The 20,711-nt window shown below is 63.7% G+C and overlaps 2 protein-coding genes across 2 annotated transcripts in view; both read left to right on the forward strand.

Annotated features, from left to right (window-relative positions):
- Positions 1 to 11,900, forward strand: part of LOC117639917 (neuropeptide S receptor-like) — a 30,800-nt gene extending 18,900 nt beyond the window's left edge. Inside the window, exons 6-9 of the mRNA XM_034375976.1 lie at positions 5,255 to 5,350; positions 9,820 to 10,302; positions 10,408 to 10,588; positions 11,816 to 11,900. Coding sequence (XP_034231867.1) covers positions 5,255 to 5,350; positions 9,820 to 10,302; positions 10,408 to 10,588; positions 11,816 to 11,900 — 845 coding nt within the window. The remainder of the gene's footprint in view (positions 1 to 5,254; positions 5,351 to 9,819; positions 10,303 to 10,407; positions 10,589 to 11,815) is intronic.
- Positions 11,901 to 14,114: 2,214 nt separating this feature from the next.
- On the forward strand, positions 14,115 to 20,286 carry LOC117641767 (sodium-coupled monocarboxylate transporter 2-like). The gene is made up of 12 exons (XM_034379372.1): positions 14,115 to 14,231; positions 15,336 to 15,505; positions 15,920 to 16,079; positions 16,166 to 16,234; positions 16,329 to 16,380; positions 16,491 to 16,558; positions 16,877 to 17,031; positions 17,302 to 17,442; positions 17,555 to 17,663; positions 17,746 to 17,855; positions 18,388 to 18,819; positions 19,312 to 20,286. Exons 1-12 carry the CDS (start codon positions 14,211 to 14,213, stop codon positions 19,586 to 19,588), a joined length of 1,764 nt encoding a protein of 587 aa, XP_034235263.1. The 5' UTR covers positions 14,115 to 14,210; the 3' UTR covers positions 19,589 to 20,286.
- The last annotated feature ends 425 nt before the right edge of the window (positions 20,287 to 20,711 follow it).

The following is a 20,711-nucleotide window of genomic DNA, read 5'->3' on the forward strand; positions in this document are numbered from 1 at the left end:
GGCCCACGCGACGCGCGACGCAGGCTATCCGGCTTCCCCGACTGACCCTGTGATCTTTTGGTCCCCGTCGGGGGTCGGGCGCGTCGCCGTCGCGAGGCGTGGCGCGAGGCGTGGCACCAGGCGGTGGCGCCGCTCGCTCGCGCCCCCGGTCTGCGGCGCGCGACATGGGATAGGTGTGGGACTGAGGCCGCTGAGGCCGAGGGGGTCACAGGTTCCCCTTACAGTCGTCGCAGCAGCGCGATCAGGTGTCACGGCCCTACGGCGACGTGCTTGGCCGCCCCGCCGCCCCGCCGCCCCGCCGCGTGCGAGCCGAGTCGAGCCGGATCGGAACCAGCCGAGGCATAGGGTGGGCCGGACGGGGCCGAGCCGAGCCGAGCCCGGACCCAGCCCAGAGAGCGCGGCTCGGGTTGAGCCGTTTGTTCTTAGGAAAGATCTCATCAGCGGCCCCAACCCCGCCGCGCCCCGCCGCGCCCCGCCGCGCCCCGCCTGGTCGGCAACCCTTTACGAGGCTGACCTTGAGGGGACGACCCTCGCCTCGCTCCGCTCGCCGCCCGCCGCCCCGCCCCGGCCGCCACACGGGCAACACGGTTGTGCGTGGTCAAGGTGAGCCACTGTGTGAACGAGCTGGCGGAGTTGGCAGGGCTGGCAGGGCGCTTCCAAGAATTTTAATGAGTCTGGAAAAATATTTTGAGGCTAGTTGCACGCCGCCAGCGACGCCGTGCGACCCGGACCAACTGTCTACCTTTTGCCGCCGCCGCCGCCGTCAGACGCAGTTTATCCCAGAGGCGGACTGGCCTAATCCCGACCCACGAAATGTGAGAAAATATACACGTTCGCACGCAGGAACACAAAAAAACTAGGACACAACGCGGGGTCTTTTCTCTGTTTTCCTTTATTTTTTCGCGAACTCGATTTATCATGGTGGGATCACGCTCGGCGTTCGGTGCACACACTATATACACGGTGGCCGACGGCGGCGCTGCAACAGGTGGGGCGCCACAGCCCGGGCCGCACAGGGCCTGGGCCTCGGGGTCTGGGCCCCAGGGCCGCCTGCCCGCCGCCCTGCAGCACGGCGCCCTCGAGGAGGACAAGAAACGGGGGAAGACTGACCGAAAGAGGAAAGGGAACGAAGGCTGCTGGGCACACAGCTCCCTGCAATGCCAATATTTTGAGCCGTCGAGACGGCCGATGGGACGGCACAGTCCATAGCACAGTCCATGGCAGTCAGCGAGTCGAGCGGTCGTCGGATTAGTCGGCGGCCTGCGACTCCGCTGCACAATTTAGATTTTATTTTATTTTTTCCATTATTGGTTCTGCCAACATCTCCGCAGGCCCTCCGCTCCGGGCGATCCTTTGTCATGTAAGGCGGCCCACCACAATAGCACCATCCATGTTGGCCATCGGGGCTCCCAGCAGCGCTCCCAGACGCGCTCCCAGCGCCACAAAGCCTCAAAAGTTGTCTCATATTTCCGCACGCCCCACCCCATCCCACCCTGCCTCGATGCCCGAGAGCAGGGTGGAGGGCCCCAGCCAGCCCCAGCCAGCCAGCCCCGGCCGACGCGTACCCACACGCTGTGGCCTGAGAAGTGGGTCGCACGCCTGGAAGGGACTGGAGGGACTGGAAGGCACCCCAGAGCCCTTGCTCTAGTGCACTCAGCAAGACAGTCGGGGTGCCGGGCCGGGGCGTGGGGCGGACCCGCCCGGCCAGACCCTGTCGTCGGCGACGCGGCGACTCGGCGACGCACAACATCGAGAGCTTCGCTCGCCTCGCCAATCGCTTCGCCGTGACCGCGCGCCGCGCGTCTCAGCCAAGAGCCCGGTTAAACCTAGGCTGGCCGGTGCTGCCCCGCGCGGAACGCGGAGGAACGGGGAGTGAAATAAAACGGGTTCGCGCAGAACTTGCACCGCTTTGTGGGGCGAGATCGAGAACAAACAGGCCTCGCTTGCGCGCTTGTGTGCACTGCCAATCCAAGTGTGAGACAGTCTCACACTTGTAGGTGTGGGACATTTTGTCTCACGCTTACATGTGTGAGCCACGTTTGTCTCACGCTTGCAAGTGTGAGACATCGATGTCTCACACTTGCAAGTGTGAGACAAACTTGTCCCACACTTGCTGCCTATGCTAGCTCTGTGGTTCAATGCCACGGGTCCCACGTCTGCAAGAGTAGGGCAAATCTTGTCTCCACTTGCAAGTGTGAGACATCGATGTCTCACACTGCAAGCGTGAGACAAACGTGGCTCACACATGTAAGCGTGAGACAAATGTCCCCAGCCTACAGTGAGACTGTCTCACACTTGGATTGGCAGTGTGGGTGTTCCTTATTCAGTTTCGTACAATGGAGGGCCCGGCCGGTTCCGCTGGTTCTTATTCGCTCTTTTTTTTTTTTTTTTTTTTTTTTTTGCTCGCTGTTTTGTTTGTGTTGTGTACCCATAAGCCCGCCAGCATGGCAGCACGCTGCCGCGTCGCTTGTTGGCGAGTTGTTGCGTTTGCAAGGGCAAACATTGATTCTGCTCGCGTTCGCATCGGTTCGCTTCGGTTGGGCTGTTCACCCGTCGCCAAACGCCCCTACACGGCCCCGCAGGGCCCCACGGGGGGCTCATAGGGCCCCGTGAGGGCGCGCGGGGCAGCGCCACGACGGCGGTGCAGGGCCCGTTTGACCAGGGTTTGCCGCGCGGCTCAGACAACAGGACGGGCCCTCGGCCGCCGTCGCCCCGTCCCCATCATGCAGTCCGAGAGCTTTGCTGGATAACCCGCCGGCCCTGCTGAGAACAACCGCAGCCTTTCCTTTCACGAGGCCTCAAATTGCTGCCACTCCCAAAGCCCGAAACGAAGTAACGAGCTCGAAAAAAAAGGAGAGAAAAGGAAAAGGCGCAGTACGGACCGCCCTGAATGAAACCGGACTTCAATTTCCAAGTCCGGTTCAAAGCTGCGCATCAAGGATAAGGGCCCTTCTCTCATGGCCACATACAGTGCGCGCGCACTCACACACACTCACACACACTCACACACGCGACGAATTAGCCCCGCACTGCCGTTCCCCGTTCGATGTGGTGGTGGCGCTGAATACGCGCATGCCGCAGGGCAGGGCGGGCAGGGCCGGCAGGGCAGCAAGGGCTCGGGCCGCGACTTGAGGTGCCTTTGAGTCGCGGCGCCACTCTGTATTCATGAGCCTTTCGGAGCCTTCTTGGCTGCCGCCCGCCTGTGACACACTGCGTGACACACTGTGTGACACGCCGTGTGACACGGGCCGGCAGCACCGTGGCACGCATGTCGCGGCCAAAGTACAGTGGTATAGAGGGAAAAGAGACGCAGTTCGCAAAGGGCGGAGCCACGTGGCAATCCGCGCCGCGGCCGCCTCGCGTGGGCTAATTTTGCCTCTCCAGCAGACGCCACGTAGTAGGGGCACGGCCGAGCACGGCACAAACAAGAAAAAAAATCTTTCATAAAAAAGTTGCGGAAGCTAATAACTGGCAAATTCACTTGTTTCCGTGTTTTGGCCTCCGGAGGTACAGGCACTTTCGGGAGGCCTCTTCCCTCCTCCTTCCTCCCACTCATTGGGGGGTGCTCACAGTACAGTGACTCTGCATAATATTTTATACAAAATGGCTGAGGATTTTTTCGCGTCAAGGCTCAGAGAGAGCGCCCTCTGGGTGGACCGCACTGCGGTACCAGCCACCAGTGAACTGAGAGAGTGATAGAGAGAAAAAAGAGAGAGACGCAGAGCGAGGAAAAAAATGTCGCTTTCTACCACCATCCATCATTTCTTTCCATGTGTAAGTTTTCGCGAGGGTATTCGTTTGAGGGAATCCTCTCGTCGAGGAAAATGCACGGAATAAGGGGACGGGAAAGAAATAAAGGGGTCGGCGCTGCGGTCGCGATGTGTGAGGGCGTGTGCAAGGCGTGTGCGCGTGCCTCGGTCACACTTTCAGGGCCAAGTGGCGAAACAGCAGCAGCCAAGCGAAGATTTGACAAGTTTTTCTCCCCTCCCAGGGCCGAGCGGCGCGGGGAGGGGCGGGGCGATCTCGCGTGTACATTCTTCGTGCGCGCGTGCGTGTGTGTGCGTGCGTGCGTGTGCGCGCGCGTGTGTGTGTGTGTGTGAGCGCGGGCGCGCGCACTCGTCTCTGTGTGTGCACGTCCTTTTTTTGGGACAGTATTCATCAAGTCAAGCTTAGCGAAGCGGGGCGCGGCGGGGCGCGGCGGGCTGGAAAGAGCAGAGTGAGGCAACGACGCGCGGTGGCGGCCAGGGCGGGCTGGGCGGTAGGATGGCAGGACGGCCAGGACGACGTGTCGTGTTTGACTTCAATCTCTGATAAAGTGTTTGGCGAGGCGGCTCGTGACGCCCCTCAAACCTCCCCCTCCCCTCCCCTCCCCTCCCCTCCCGCTTCCGCCCTCCTCCCCCTTTCGCAGCCCAATACTTTCTTGGGCGTGGGAAGCGTATCGGAAAGACATTGGAGGTCATCGGCGAGCGAGAAAAAAGGGCAGAAGCTCGAGTGCGACGCGGCGGCGGGGGAGGAGGGGAGGGGAGGGGGAAGGGCGCGCCTCGGGGCCAGCGACCCCCCGGCTTGCCAATGAGCAGCCTCGCGCCGCCTCGCCTAGCTTCGCGGCCCCGCGGCCTGGCGCCCGCGGCGATGAGCCGGAAAATGATGGCCCTTGGCGGCGGTTTGGCAGGGAACTGCCTGCGCACGGTTTCCTGGAAATCGGCTCCGCTCGCATAGACGCGGTGTACTGTGGTGAACACTCGAGGCGCCTCAACAACCCAACGCCCGGCGGAGACGACGGGTGGGGTGCACTTAAGGCCCACTTAAGGCGGCACCGCGGCGATCCTAAATCCAGACTGCGTGCTCGCGCTGCTTGTCCAAATATTGGCATTTCGCTCTGCTTGGCGTGCCGTGCCGTGCCGCGCCGCTCCCGTTCGGGGCTTGGGGCTCGGGGCCCCAATATCTCAACGACAAGCGTCGGCGACGGCGAACCGGCGAGGGTACTCATTGGATTGCGAGGCCTCATCCGGGCCGTGGATGTGGCGCGCGGGGTAGGAGCCCCGCCGAACGCCGCCAAGCGCCGCCATGGCAGTGACCCTCTTCACCTTGACCGTCCTCGGCATCCTCGGCGAGCCCAGCAGTGCGGCGGTGCGCCGCTTCCGGAGTTGTTTTTCACGAAATCCCCGCGGCCCGACGAAAGGCAGCCCGGGGCGCGTCGGCATTCTTCAGAAATTGTTCTCGCCCTGACCGTGCTCCTTCGCATCCTGTGTTCCAGGCCGGCGCTCAAGGATCCTGGTGGCGGGCGCCTGGACGCTCAGCTTCCTCTTCGCCGTGCCCACCCTCCTGCTGTTCGAGGAACGCGAGGTGCAGGGTGAGTACGCGGCGCGACGCGGCGTGTTTGGGTATTCCTTGGAGGCCACGGCGAGCATCTCCACGGCCTTCTCGACGGCGCCTGTCACCCGCCGCCAACGTGAAACATTCCGTTCCATTCTGCGCGCGTGCGTTGTCCGCTCCGCGCGGCTGATATAACTTGGTGGCGGTGGGGGTTTGGGGGGGGGGGGTGCACGGCGCGGCCGGCAAAGGCGGCTCTGGCGGCCAGCGTCACGGCCTCGTCCTCGGCCTGGATGGCGGTGACGGGGACCCGCGGAAACCGAGCAGGCTGGCGGAGAAGGCCAAACAGGCCCTCCCCAGGCGACGCCTCGCGACTTGAGCAACAGCCGCCTGGCCGCCCCCGGACACAGCGTCAACAAGGCCGTGAAGATGGCCTCGACCTGGCCGCTGGCCGCCGGCGCTGTCTGCCCGCACAGCAGGAAGCGGGCGCCAGGGCCGCGCGGTGCACAAGGTCCTGGCTCCAGCCACGCCACGCCGTGCCGAGCGCCCTGCCGCCGCGGCAACCCGCTCCGCCCGACCCTGCCCTGCCGTGCCACCCGTTCGCGTCGCGACCTCGTTTCGGACGGTCTTTATTCTGCGAAACTTGTAGAAGACCCCGACGCCTCCACCGGGGTGGGACTGGACCCGGCCGAATCAATTAGCGGGTCCGTAATTACGGGAGAGACGTTGGCACCGTCGCGCTGTCGACTCGACTCTCGGTGCGTCTCGCACCCTCACGGAGAGCCCCATGAGTGCGAGAGAGACAGAGACCACTCTTCTGAATCGCTCGGCAGGTGAGGTGGGAAATGACACGGAAGACAAGACAGTGCCTCGGTGTTCGTTCGCGCAGCCTGGCGCAGCCTGGCGCAGCCCTCAAGAAGGTGGACTTCCCGGTGTCGACGTGCTGCCCCGTCCGGTGTCGACGGCTGCCCGCCGTACTGCCGTGCTCTTTTCCTGCATCTCCCCGTCTCTGTCCTGCCGGCGGCCTTGGCCGGGGGCACACGGCACACCACTGCGCAGTGAAACTTGCTCCTCCTCTTGGCGGACGCCCCCTCCAGGGCCGCCGCCTGGCTGGCCTCGCCCCCGTTTACCGGGATACGACCGCCCCCGGACCGACCCCGGCCGAGCCGGGCCGACAGGGGTGCAAGGTCACATTAAAATCGAGTCCTCGTTAATTCACTAAAACTCCCCCCGAGCTTGCGACGCGGGCACGGCGGCCCCGGCCTTCTGCCACGCCGTGACGTCATCGGCAGGCTCTCTCATTTCGTTACTCTAGAGACATGCCCACCCCGCCCCGCCCCGCCCCACCCCGCCCCGCCGCGCCCGAATTCTCTTCCGCGTGGCGTCGCGGGGTGCAGTTGGCCGTGCTGTGCTGCTCTCCCTACAGACACCAGACTCCCGGACCGCGAGGCGTGAGGCGCGAGGCTCCGTTTCAACTTTTCGGCAAAATAATTGGCGCGCCGGAGGTGCTGGACGGACGGACGGACGGACGGACGGACAGACGGACTGCGGCCTGCAGTAACGATGCTACTTTCGTGCCTTCGCGTCTCTGGTGGCATCCCTAGCCAAAAATTTCTTAGGAAACGTTACGCTAACGACGCTAACGTGAAAGCAGATGAGGATACATGATTATACTCGCGACAATCATCTGAAGGCGTGCCTGATGTTGTTGGCTTTGCAGCGCGCGCTGTGCCTACAGTGTAGGCCCTACACCTGGCAGGCGCTTTGGCGGCGTTTTTGCGCGCCGGTCAAAGCTGCGCCGTAAGTCCGCCCTGACAATGCGATATTGCGCGGTAATACTCAGCGAGTACGGCGAGCCAAAGCCCGAGGCCCGAGCCGAGGCCCTGGGGCGGCCGCGCGCCGTGTGCCGTGTGTTTGCGCCGCCATCGGATCAAAGTGCCGGCAGCCAGGGCCGGCAGTCAGGGCTGGCAGCCAGTGCCGGCAGCCAGGGCTGGCAGCCAGTGCCGAGTTGGATTAAAACCGATTTCTGCTGCAACCCCGCAGCACTGCTTTTGAATCGGCTCTGGCTGCGCTCGGCGCGGCTCGGCGCGGCTCGGCTCGCCTAGAGGGTGGCTGCTGCGGGATGAACGAGCGCGTCTTGTGGCGCGTCAACAAGAGCAAAGAGCAGGAGGCGTGGGCGCTCGGCTCGGCGGTGGGTCGTTGCCTTCATTTCCTCCGAGCTACGTTTTGTCGGCAGTCGGGCCCAGACTTGTCCCCCGCCCTTTTCCCTTTACTCAGCCATCCCTCGGCTCGCCTCGGCTCGCCTCGGCTGCCCCGGGCCCCGAAATCTCATCTCTGACACAGCGGCGACGAATGTCTGTGACGACGAGACTCGCAGTCCTCGTCCCGTGTTGCCCCCACTGCGTAGCGGCCGATATGTATGCACTGTCCAGTCACATTCGCCCGCTGTCTGTCTCGCTCCCACTGACGGCCGATCCCGAGTCGCAACCCGTCTTTTCCAGCTGTCTGACCCCGCAAGGGCGTCGCGGCCGGTACTCTGTCTAATATTATCAGTGACGATCCAGCCGTCCGCCCACCCCGGCCCCGGCCCCGGCCCCGGCCCCGGCCCGGTCCCGGCCCCGGCCCGGCCCCGGCCCCGGCCCGGCCCCAGCCCCGGCCCCGGCCCCGGCCCCCGGCCCCGGCCCCGGCCCCGGCCCCGGCCCCGGCCCGGCCCCGGCCCCGGCCCCGGCCCCGGCCCCGGCCCCGGCCCCAGCCCCGGCCCCGGCCCCGGCCCCGGCCCCGGCCCCGGCCCGGCCCCGGCCCCGGCCCCGGCCCCGGCCCCGGCCCCGGCCCCGGCCCCGGCCCCGGCCCCGGCCCCGGCCCCGGCCCCGCCGCCCCGGCCCCGGCCCCGGCCCCGGCCGGGCCCCGCCACGGCAGGCCCGATCCCGGAGAGCATCTGATAACATCCCCCGGGAAAACACGAAGACGGACCACAAACACGTCGACTTTACGTCCGCTGGCCGCGCCCGGTCAGGCCGTCGGGCCGTCAGGCCTTGGCCCAGGCCTCCGCGCCTCGGCCCAGCCTTAGATCATTTGCTCAGCGGCGAAAAGTTTAAAAATCAATTAGGCGGGGCGGGGGTCGTTGTCCGCTCGTGTTTGCTCTCCCCTCTCCCTCTCCTCCTCGCGCCTCCAGCGCGTCTACCCACTCTCTCTCTCTCTCTCTCTCTCTCTCTCTCTCTCTCTCTCTCTCTCTCTCTCTCTCTCTCTCTCTCTCTCACACGGACGCTGGCAGTGTCTCAGCCCGGCCCGATAGAGCGCGCTTCAGCGGCAATCATCGATTTTCGTCCGACCTGAATGGATTTTGCCCTAGAAATTTTAGGTCGTCTCTGTTATGTCTGATCTGTCTTCCCACTGTCTGTCTGTCTGTCCGTCTGTCTATCCGTCCGCCTGTCCGCGCGGAAAAGCTCCGGCATCCGCGAGGTGCCGAGCGCGATGTGCGCCACGCCGTCGAGCCGTTACTCCCCGTGTGTGAGTATTACTCACACACCCCGTTACTGTCACCGACGGCCGAGTGCGTTTTATGACGTGCGTTCGGACACGGCAAATATTGCGGGATCCCGGCCACGAGTGCGAGAGAGACAGCGAGACGCCGGGCGCCGGAACGCCCCACGAGTGCGAGAGAGACAGCGCGGCTCACGGCGGCGACCACTAATTTGACGCGGCGTCCTTTAATCGCGGTGAGGCGGCCGACCAAAGCCATTTTTAATTAAGGCGGTGCCACTCCAGCGGGGCGGCCCGCCGCGCACCGGCACCGCACGTCGCTCTGTCTCTCTCGCACCTACGCGGAGCGCCCCACGCGTGCGAGAGAGACAGAGCGATGAAAACGACTCGGAATCGGTGTGCTGTCTGGAGTCTGGAGGGAGAAGGGCGCCCAGCGCGGCAGCGCGGAGGGTTGACTCGACAGGGTCGTGATTGCGTGGCTCGGCTCCACCATGGCTCCACGGACCGGATGCGTCGTGCGCCGCGCTGAGTGAGTGTGAGTGAGCGCGCGGGAGCAGCCCTTCAATGCTGAAAAAAATTAAAAGAACTTGACCGAATTGTTGCGTGGAAAAACTATTTTATTTTGCTTTAAATATATGGAGGAGAGAGGGCGCACTGTGGACTGACTCCGAGAGCCGGTTTCATAGTGCTTTCTCTATCGCACACATGGAGCGTCCCGTGTAGGTGCGAGCGAGACAGAGCGCCGAAAACGACTCTCGGAATCAGTCTGCGGTGGACGGCGAGTGCGTGTCAGGGAGCAGGGAGGCAGCGTGGGTGGGGTGGCTGCCCCCCGCTGCCGCCCGCTGCGTCACATGAATCACAGGCCGGAAGCAGCTGCCACTGCACGGCCTGCCTGCCGGGCCGAAAGACGAACTGCGGGGGCGGGCCGGGCGGGCCGGGCGGGCCGGGCGGGCCGGGCGTGCACCCTATGCAACGCGTGATGCATTGCCAGTTGCAAAAAGCGAGTCGCGACGTCTTTCTGTGTTGCAGGCCAGCGGCAGTGCTGGATCGAGCTGCCGCAGCCGTGGCACTGGCGCCTGTACGTGACGCTGGTGGCGCTGGTGGTGTTCGCGCTGCCGGCCATCATCATCTCGGCCTGCTACACGGTCATCGTGTGCACCATCTGGAACAAGAGCCACGGCCTGACGGGCCCGTCGCGCCGGCCGCGCGCCACGCACCGCGCCCTCATCCCCGGGCCGCTGTTGGAGCGCGTCAAGAGCGTGCCGACGCGCTGGCGGTGCTCCCAGGACGACGCCGGCCTCCCGGACGCCGCGGCCGGCTCGGCCCGGGGCGGCTCGTCGCGCTGCAAGGGCCGCGTCAGCTCCTTCAGGCCGAGGCCCTTCACGGCCACGCCGGCGGGGGGCAGCTTCGGCCCCCCCAAGGAGGAGCCCGACTGCAGGCGCGCCTCGTCTCGGGGCCTCATCCCCCGCGCCAAGGTCAAGACCGTCAAGATGACCCTCGTCATAGTGTTCGGTAAGCCAGCGCACGTGGCGCTGCAGGCCCTGCACGCAGCCTTGATTAAATTTCGCGGCTTTCTCTGGCCAGCTCAGAGCGAAACGTTTGTCTCGTCTTTCGCAGTGTTCGTGCTGTGCTGGAGCCCGTACTTCGTGCTCAACCTCCTGCAGGTCTACGACCACATCCCGCGCACGCAGTCCAACATCGCGGTGGCGTCCTTCGTGCAAAGCCTGGCGCCGCTCAACTCGGCCGCCAACCCGCTCATCTACTGCCTCTTCTCTACCCACATCTGCCGCACCCTCAGGTCAGCCCAACCGCTGAGCGGCCGGCCGGCGGGCGGGCGGGCGGGGGCGGGCGGGGGCGGGCGGGGGCGGGCGGGGGGCCGCACTTGTAGCGGGATCAGCCCCGAGCCGCTCTCCGCCTCTATTCATTCCTCAATCCCCATTCAGCCCCCTTGCCTCCTTTTCCCTCTTTCGGGGCGTGGGGTGGGTTGGGGTGGGGGGTTGTGCGACGGATCGTCTGCTCTTGTCCGTCTTGGCTGCGGGCTGCAGGCTGCGTCCCCCGGGCCGCCCGCCTCGCCCCGCCCCGCCCCGCCCGGAGCCGCGAGTGTGGAGGGATTCGTGTTCCACTTCCGCATGCGGGAAAGCGCGCCTCATTTAAACTTCTCGCTGCCTATCTTAATCCCGATCCCTTCCCGGCGTGTCCCAGTCCGCCCCGGTCCCCTCCAGGGCGCTCCGAGGCCCGCAGCCCGGACCACTCCAGCGTCAGCTCCAGAGTCCCCTTGCCGTCCGCTGGGGCCTGGAGGCGCCTGGAGGCCCTGCAGCGCGACGGGCTGGTTGGGTCCGGGCCAACAGGGGCGGGCCGGCCGTTGTTCCGGTCCGACCGAGCTGGCGGCAATATGTCGCCCTGCACGGGCCCCGGCCCCACCGCCCCGCCGCGGCCAAAGTGTGCCTTGCGCGCCCCGCCCCGCCCCGCCAGCGGCGCTCTGCCGGTTAGGCGGGTTAGGCTCCTCTGGGTCATTACAGCGTCGAGCGGGCAGGCCGGGCAGGCCGGGCAGCCGCCTCACTGCCTCCGAGGCTGCAGGCGCACTTTCCGGTCTCACCGCCCCTGGGCTCACAAAGGAACCGCACCGGCCGGACGCGGCGACGCGGCGACGCGGTCCAGAGGGGGTTGGTTGGCTGGCTGGCGGCTGCCGTGCCCGCCACCAACGACCACCTTGATGACGACCGCCGCGGGCCTGCCGCAGGCCACCCTGGCTCCGCAGGGAGAGCTAACTTAGCAAAGGTTTCAACTCTGAGTAGCTGTGACTGTTACCCGTCAGAATGGATTAATTGTTCAATTTGGTTTGCTAGTCGTATTGTGCCAGGCATGACGCTCGCTCCGGTGCTGTTCCCTCGGCCGTTCCTCTCCCCAGCTGTCGCTCTGTCTCGCTCGCACCCCGACGGGGCTCCGTGAGGGCGAGAGAGACAGAGCGACGGAATCAGCCCACTGTTCCTTGGAGGTGTCTGACGTCGGCGATGTCCGCAGGAAGGTGCCGCCCTTCACGTGGGCGCGGACGCTGCGCGACCAGCCGGCCGCCGTCCCGGACAACCCGTCGGCCGCCACGGAGACGGTGACGCACTTGGGCACGTCGCCGTCGCGCCGAGACGGGGTGCACCGCGACGGCGTGCACCGCGACGGCGTTCAGCGCCACCACCACGTCACCATCAGGATCGCCGGGCAGCGCGCGCAGAGCAACGCCATCTCGGCCGTCTAGTGCGCGCGCAAGGACAGCGAGTGTGCTCGCGCGCCTCGAGAAGTTCATTTCGACGTCGAAGGTGGCGGACTACGTCGTTCATGTCGGCACAGTTTAAACGACATGTGCTGAACAGTGAAATGTGTGTTGGGATCGCGGTTCCCGCTTTACCTGCTCGACCACACCGCGCCGCACCGCGCAGCATGGGTGTCGGTGGTTGTTTGACGCTGTCCTGGTTGAGGCAGCGGAGCAAATTACAATCACAGAGCTACTGTATTGCACTCTCATCCGAAAGAAACTTCCAGTACTGCACTGGCGTATTGTGTGGATCAACCGCGACACAAGGCCGACTACGGCCTTTTTCGATTTCGTCCCATTGATTTATAAAATGTAAGAAAAAAAAGTGGCATTTTAATGTTGTTGTAGCGTACGCCTGCGGCACTGTGTGATACGCTACTCCTCAAAAAAATTGTGCTTGGTCATTTTGTTTCTCCGCTAGATTAGTTACGAATTTAAGCGTAATGTTTGATTCGGTTACGGATGAGGACGACCGACCACAATGACTGTGAAAAAGAATGATGACTACTTGATACGTTCGTAGTTAGGCTTTTTTTCTTCGAAAGATGTATTTGATCAATCTAAACAGCGATTATGTTAGTCAATGTGTAGTCTGAAGCCTCTTTGTATAATGTGTTACGGAATTACTTAAGTCAGAATAAATTATTGCCTATATCAACGTGTCAAATCTTGTTATTTGTCCCAAACCCTCCAGCGCCCTCATACACGATCATCACACCTTGGACGGGCCCAGCGACAAAAACCTCCAGAGTGCTCGATGGCAAACTTGAGCCGGTTCGACGAAGCCGCGGTCGAACACAGACCCTTCCCGCGTAGTTGAGCAAAGACTGACTGACCAGTCCGCCTAACCTTTCACAGCGTTCAGCACCCCACCCGATACACACACACACTCACACACCGCCACCAGCACAGAGACCGATCTTCCTCTCTCCCTTCTTTCTCTCTGGCTCCTTTTCGCAATGGGCACTGATCGAGGTCCTACTGTACCAAACACGCGCAGCACAAGGTGTACGAGGCGCCGTTCAAATCGCCCCTCCCCGCCATTGCCTTTGAAGCCCGTGGCGCGCTGCAGACGCAGCTGGTGCGGGGCGGTCCTGGCCCTGGCCCTCCGCACAACAGCTGCTACTCCACTGTAGGCCGGCTCGGCCTGGGGCAAACATGGGAAACATGCACATTTTTCATGCCCTCTCTCTGCGCAATGCTGGCAACCCAATCTCGTCAGAACCACGCGGAATCTTGTCTCGCCGCCTGGGCCCGGCATTACGCCCCGGTTACGAAATCGGGTGAAGGCGTTCCTCAAAAGCGCGTAAACACACGTTTATTTCTACGCGACACTTCACGATATCCGGTAGAGCGCGGTATCGCGGCGAGAAGCAGCCCTAGACCCTCGTCTTGGAGGCCAGCGCGGAGTCCGCGGCCACTGCAGACTGCTGCAGACAGGCAGGCCGCTCCTTGAGACAGGATTAAGGGCGTTTTCGATATCGGTCCCTCGAACTTCGCCCGGTCGGGCCGTCTTACACTCGGCGTGCGCCGCGGGTCATGTTTGTGATCATGGACTGCTTCAACTCCTCCAGGAACGCGACGGCGGACGGGACGGTGGAGGCCACGCTGCCGCAGTAGTACAGCGAGTACACAGCGACGCGGCCGCGTGCGCGCGAGGAGGCCGCCCGACTGAGTCGTGACGGAGGTAGCACCGCGTAGCACCGCGGAGCCGACGTGCACTGATAGCGCGGCCGCAGACTGCCTCCGAGCAGCGCTCTGTCTCTCTCGCACTCACGGGGCGTGCCGTGCGGGTGCGAGAGGGACAGAGCGACGGCCGCGCTTGTAGGAATGAGTCTGCTGGGCGCGGCCGCGGGCCCCACCGCCGCCTTAGGCAGGGCAAGGCCGGCAAGGCCTCGCCGCCGCGCCAGTCCAGCAGCGCGTCGTCTCGAAGGTGGAGGCCTGCTTGGCGTGCTCGGCGTGAGGTTGCAGCGTGCGCGGCGTGCCATCCGCAGCTCGACGCCGCCCCCGCGGGAGGCCTCGCACCTGTTGCCCCGCGTCACCTGGTGCCGCCCCCGCCGCCCCCGCGGCCCCTCGCCGCCCCGGAAGCTCCCCGAGCACGCCCTCCACCACCATGGCGCCAGCGGCGGCGGCGGTGAGTCTCAGAGCGACGCAGAGCGAGCACAAGCGCCCCCGCTTTCCCTCGGGGCCTTTCCCGGAATTTCCGCGTCAGCCCGTCTTTCTCTCTGCGAGGCGGCGACGGTATTTTCATTTTGGGCGCGCTAATTTGAAGTCTGATGCACGTCCGGTACGAGCCGGCGTGTTTACTTTGGACCTGAGGCACCGCCAGCCAGGGCACTGCCGAGATAACCAACGGTCAATGTCTCTTCGCTGGGTCGCCCGACCTCACGTGATGGCTTCGTAAATCGCTAAGCCCCTGAACCAGTGTTTTTTTTTCCCAGTTTATCATTTTAAACCGAGTTTCATCATCTTTAACATGTCGCATGACACGGCTTTCAGTTTTTTAGCGCGTGCCTCCCATTTGTTCAAGCCCATTTTGCGGCATCGAATTGAACCTTGACTTTTCCGCGGCGGAAATTTTGGAGTGGTGTTTCGGTGCCGGAATGCACGGTTCGCCGTGCCAAAGTCCCAAAGCCAGGTAGAGTGACGGCGGTACGGTACAGTCCCGCAGCGCGCAGCCCGGCCCAACCCAGCTCTGGCCCACGACGTGATGTCAGAGCAATTGTCCCTCGGAAACGCCAAAGCAGCCAAAGCGGCCAAAGCGGCCAAAGCCACGGAAGCACGGGCAGCATGGGCTGTCGCCGAGGCTGTCGCGCTGTCGCGTCGCCGCGGCGCCTTGGAACCCGTTCAAGAGGCCATTTTGCCTCGGAGAAAGAACGAGGAGAAAGGAGAAACGAGTGACGACGAACGAGACACTTTGAAGGCGGTTGCGACACACGCGAGTTAAACCCCGCGGCGCACTGTGACGTGCACTTGACTTTGAGGCGCGCTGTTTGCCGCCTTTATGGCTGCCAGTCCCAAGTCGAACTTCGGGATACCTCTGCACCGTGTGCCAGAAGGCCGGTGGAGGCGGTCAAAATCGCGGACGCGTTTCCAGCTCCAGAGCGCTCCAGAGTCGCTAAACAGGCCTCGAACCGAACGAGTGACCCCACCAATGGAACCCTTGTTCGGAGAGCAATCCATTGGTGGGGCCACACGCTGGGTTCGAAAGGGCGATGACACGCTTGCTTGATGACAGGACTTGTTCGGCTGGGTGGACTACTTGGTGCTGGCGCTGACGCTGGGCATCTCGCTGCTCGTCGGGCTGTACTACGGCTGCTGCGGCTCCCGACAGAGCACCGAGGGGGAGTACCTGCTGGGCAACAAGGAGATGAAGATGACGCCCGTCGCCATCTCCCTGATCGCGGGGTGAGTCCGGTGTGGGTCCGATGTGGGTCAGGCGACCACTCTGTGCCAGAGACCCACAGGCGCCTGATTACTCCCCCCCCCCTCCCCCTCCAACTTGGTTGAGCCCCCCGCGGTAATCTCTGGACGCACGGCGGCGGCGGCTCACAAGTCAGATAGCGCCGCTGGATCCACGCGGCCTGGCAATCGGCAGACTGAGGCTAAATGTGTACCGCCGAGATGACAGCGCGAGAGGACCGGGCCCCGACGTACCTCTCTGTTGGCTCGGGTTGGCTCATTCTAGGAATACTGATAGAAATGTTTTATTAATATTATAGGCTAGAAATATGGGTGGGTGCATAGATACAGATATTCAAGATAAGAATGTTGGTTGGAAACCTTTTTACGGAAGTAAGAAAAATGGGGCTCCTTCTCCAGGTACATTTCTGGGATAACCCTGCTTGGCACCCCGGGTGACATCTACAGCTACGGCACACAATACTACGCCATCATCCTGGGCATCTTCTTCATGTCCTTCGCCATCAACTACCTGTTCCTGCCAGTCTTCACCGGGCTCGGCGTGAAATCTTCGTACGAGGTTTGATGATGCGCGTGACACTTCCCTTGCCTGAGTCCTCCTGTTGTTCTTAATTTCTTTGAGGGTCATTGTTTTTCTCGGTGCAGTACCTCCAAGTGCGCTTCAGGCACCGGGCGGTCCGAACCGTCTCCTCCTTCATCTTCGTTTTTGACGAGGTGACCAACCTAACCTCCAAACGCACCCATCGCTCGGCCACGAGCGCGTGCCGAAACTACTCAAGGCTATTTATTGTTCCTGTCGTGTTTGCAGATCATTACCATCCCAATGTATATGTACGTGCCCTGCCTCGCGCTAGAGCAAGGTACGTGTGGGCGGGCAAGGGGCCGGGCAAGGGGCCGGGCAAGGGGCCGGGCGGGACGCGCGGAGTCAAATGGGCCTCGACTATTTTCACCGTTTTCCGTGTGTTGACAGTGACGTCACTGCATCGGATGTGGACCGCGCCTGTCATGATGCTCATCTGCATCCTCTACACCGGCCTGGTGAGCCTGCCTCTCCAATTCATGCCTGCCATTTAGGCAGGCGTTTCAGCCCAGAGCGCGCTCGTGTACACCCCCCCCCCCCCCCGTCCGCCGCTGTGTTCCCCCTCTCTCTCTCACTCTCGCTCTCTCCCGCCTCCGATTTGACGATGTCAATTAGAAAGCAAATATTCCCCCTCCCCTCCAATTAACGCCCTCACGAGGCTTGTTTACCTTGCGGTAAGGGTATTGATTTCAAATGAACCGCCTTGACTGCCGTGGGACGCGCAGAGGTGACTGTGTCACCAGAGCATGACCTAACCTCACCTCCTGTGCGCGCAGGGCGGCCTCAAGGCCGTCATCTGGACGGACGCCATCCAGATGTGCATCTTCTGCCTGTCGCTGGTCATCATCTTCGTGATGGGGACGGTGGCGGTCGGCGGTTTCGGCGCAGTCTTCACCGCCGCGGCCGAGGGCGGCCGCCTGGAGATCTTCAAGTACGTCGTCCCGGGCTTACGAATAACACATCATTTTGCGAGGGGACAATGGGCTGGAAGCGTTCGGAAGACAAGCCCAAACGGCTCCCGGACGCAGCCATCGCGTTGCTGCGTTGCTCGGACGTCCGCGTGAGATGGGTTGCCTACCGCAGGGCGCCGACCCGCCTTGACTGGCATTCCAAAATGGACCAGGAATCAAATACCGACGCTTCCTTTTTCGTCGCTGCCATTTATTTGACCCCCCTGCTCCCTCCGGCCGTGTGTTAACAGCATAAGCCCCGACCCGCTGCAGCGTACCACGCTGTGGGGGGCGGTCATCGGCGGCTTCATGTACTGGACGGGCTTCAACTCGGTGAACCAGACGTGCGTGCAGCGCTACCTCGCGGTGCCCAACCTCAAGACGGCCAGGCGGTAAGTCAACCCACTGACCGCTTCGCTTTTCTTCCCGGGGTGCCCACGGTGCGCAGCACCGAGTGCCCCCGAGGCCCTGTGCGTGACGAGGGCTTTGGTGTGCTCCCCGCAGCGCCGTGTGGGTGTTCTCCGCGGGCGTCGTCTGCATCATCTCCTTCTGCACCTACGTCGGCCTGCTCATGTACGCCTACTTCCGGGACTGCGACCCCCTGGCCGCCGGGGTAAGACGGCCTCCTTGGCGGGGCGTGGTGTGGTGGCGTGGCGGTGACATGGCCTTGACCGCGCCCCTCGCTCGCGTTCCAGATCGTGAGCACGAGCGACCAGCTGGTGGCGCACTTCGTGATGAGGGTGGAGGGCCACCTGCCAGGCCTGCCCGGCCTGTTCATGGCAGGCGTCGTCGCCGCCGCTCTCAGGTCAGCCCGACTCGCCAAAGTCATACTCCGCCGCAGGCTTGATCTGTTCGATTTATTGTTCAACGAGTGCGTCCATATCAGGGGCGTCGACGCGTCCGAATTTCAGGGGGGGGCAAGCGGCCCTTTGCCGTTCGGGTTGCCTACCTTCAGGCGTTTTTGTTATTCGCGTAAAACAAGGTAATGTATGGGTAAAAGAACGAAAAAAGGGATAAACAGGTGACTAAATATCTTGCATTTAATTTACAAGGTTTGCTTGGCTTGACTTCGTTCGTACCGTTGGAAACAAGTCTGTGCCTGCTGCTATGTACTCGGTGGGTGTCGCGGCCGCCGACCGATTCGAAAAGGTTCAGCAAAGAGCGAAGTAAATACTTTTTGGCCCGAAATATTGCCTCCTTTGGCCCGAAATGTTGCCCCCCCCTGCCCCCCCCTGGACAAAACTTGGGGGGGGCATTGCCCCGCTGCCCCCCCCGGTGTCGACGCCCCTGGTCCATATTCGGGGAGTTTCTCGAACACAATCTTTGTGGTGTCGCAGCTCCATCTCTGTGTCGCTCAACTCGACGGCCGGCGTGGTGCTGGACGACTTCTGGCGCAGCTACACGTCCAAGAGGCTCAACGCCAACCAGGCCGCCGTCTTCGCCAAGGTCACGTGCGCCGTGTTCGGCTTCCTCTGCGTCGGCATCATGATGGCCATGCAGAACGTCGAGTACATGATCCAGGTGGCCATGACGCTCACGGGCATCGCGGCCGGCACCCAGTTCGGCCTCTTCTCCCTCGGCATGTTCAACCCCTGGGCCAACTACAAGGGCGCCATCGTGGGCACCGTCACCTCCCTCGTGGTGGTGACGTGGATGTCCGTCGGCGCGCAGCTCATGGCCATGGACGGGCGCATAAACAACCCGCGACTGCCCAGCAACGTGACTGGCTGCGTGCCCGCCGTCGAGCCCACCCCGCAGCCCACCACCGAGTAAGTCGTGGGATCCCTCCCCACCCCGGCCCCACCCCACGCGCCCAATTATTCAAAGGCAGCGGCGTTGATGCTCGAATCCGGTTTCTTTGCGGTCGGAGGCCTGGGGTTGCACAATGAGGCGCCGGAGCCCCCTCCTCCCGGCCACCCAGCATGCCCTGCTTTTGTACACCTGTTGCTCGGCCTGCTCGGCCTGCTTCGCAGTCCGCGCCCAACTCGACATGGACACCGAGAAGTTGAGGGGGCCCCTGGGGAGGGGAGGGGACTTAGGCTGACTGCGCAGGGCCCTCGAGCGGGGAGCGAGCTCGGGTAACGCAGTGGGCTGCTCGCTGCTGCTCGCCCGAACGCATCGCCGAACTACTTTGACGAAACTTGCAACCGCCGCGGCGGGCTGGATCACGCTGTAATCTGGTAGTTTGCGGCCCGCGGCTCCGCGGCGTTTGACGTTTCAATTTGTCCGCTGACGCGCTGACGCACCCCGCTTGCCCGCAGCCCCACCGTGCTGCCGCTGTACCGCGTGTCGTACCTGTGGACGGCGTCCATCGGCTGGCTGCTCGTCATGGTGCTGGGCTCGCTGGTGTCGCTGGTGACGGGCCCGGACCGCCCCGACGACCTGCGGCCCGGCGTCCTGTCCCCGCCCGTGGCCGCCTGGCTGCGGCGCCGGCAGCAGCGCCGCAAGGAGGTGCTGGGCGTCGCCGAGGAGCCCGTCGTCACCGGCTCCACCGTCACCCTGGCGCCGCGGCTCGAGGAGAAGGCCACCAGGTTCTAGGCCCGCCCGCACCACCCGCGCCGCCGGCAGCACCGCCCGGAGGGGCGCCATGTGCGGGGGCGCCACTGTTTGCCTGGCCGGAGTGTGCTCGGGGGAAGCCCCTCCTGCCCGGCCAGGTGCGCGCCGGTGCCTCGACGGAGTCCCTGCGGCCGGACGGCGGACAGCGCCGGGGCTCCGAGTCACAAATGATCCCTCCACGTGTTTGGACAGTGGAACAGTGCACCCACGCGGGAGACTTATTAAAAGAGCGTGTGGCGCGGCGTCGCGTCGCCGGACTTTGGACTCTGTGGCGCGCAGTGCCGTGCCGGGCCATGCCGGGCGCGGCGAGGTGCTAAGTGTGGACTTGGCGCGCCGTAAGCCCAAAGCGGCCAAAGCGCCTTTGCCTGCTTTGCCGCGAGGGTGGCGAGGATTGTGCGCGCGGAGTGGCGGGCGGCAGCCGGCGGCAGCGCAGACAGGAAATGCCGCGCATTTCGTTTCGTCGCTATGTCTCTCTCGCACCCAACGGGACGCCCCGCGAGTGCGAGAGAGACAGAGCGGCGGAAGCACTGCCCGGAATGAGCGTGCCGCCCGCGCAACTTGGACTCCACCGCGATCGATGTGTTTCCAATCTGTTTTCCCTGTGCTGTGTTTGCTCTTTTCGACGGCAGGCGCCACGAGGCACGAGGCGTCATCCAAAATAAACCGACATCCTCCAACAACCCACGTCTGTTTTCTCAGTGGCACGCCGCCGCCACCGCTTTGTTTGCCGGTTCGCGGGGTCGGCGATGACGTCACGCAGGCCAACGCAGCCAGGCGGCGCCCAACCGCGCCACTGGCGGTCCAGCCCGTCCAGCCGGAGGCAGCCGGAGGCGGAGCGGAAGTCGCATTATCGTCCGCGCAAGTTTGCAGCTTCCAGCCTCCAGCTCCCAGCCGTGTTCGTCTGTCTGCGACGCGGAGCGCGCGGAACTCGGAGCGCACGAAGTAAAGCTTGGCAGTGCCGTGCCCGCCGTGCCGTGCCTGGCGGTGCCGCGCGGATGTCGCCTCCCTCCCCCGCCGCCCACGCCGCCGTCCGGACCACGTTGGGAAAACACCAACTAAGTGCGCACGCGTGCGGACTCGTACGAGCTCGAGTGCGGTCCCAGTG

The sequence above is a fragment of the Thrips palmi genome, unplaced genomic scaffold, assembly GCF_012932325.1.
Source record: "Thrips palmi isolate BJ-2018 unplaced genomic scaffold, TpBJ-2018v1 HiC_scaffold_1, whole genome shotgun sequence".
NCBI lineage: Eukaryota > Metazoa > Arthropoda > Insecta > Thysanoptera > Thripidae > Thrips > Thrips palmi.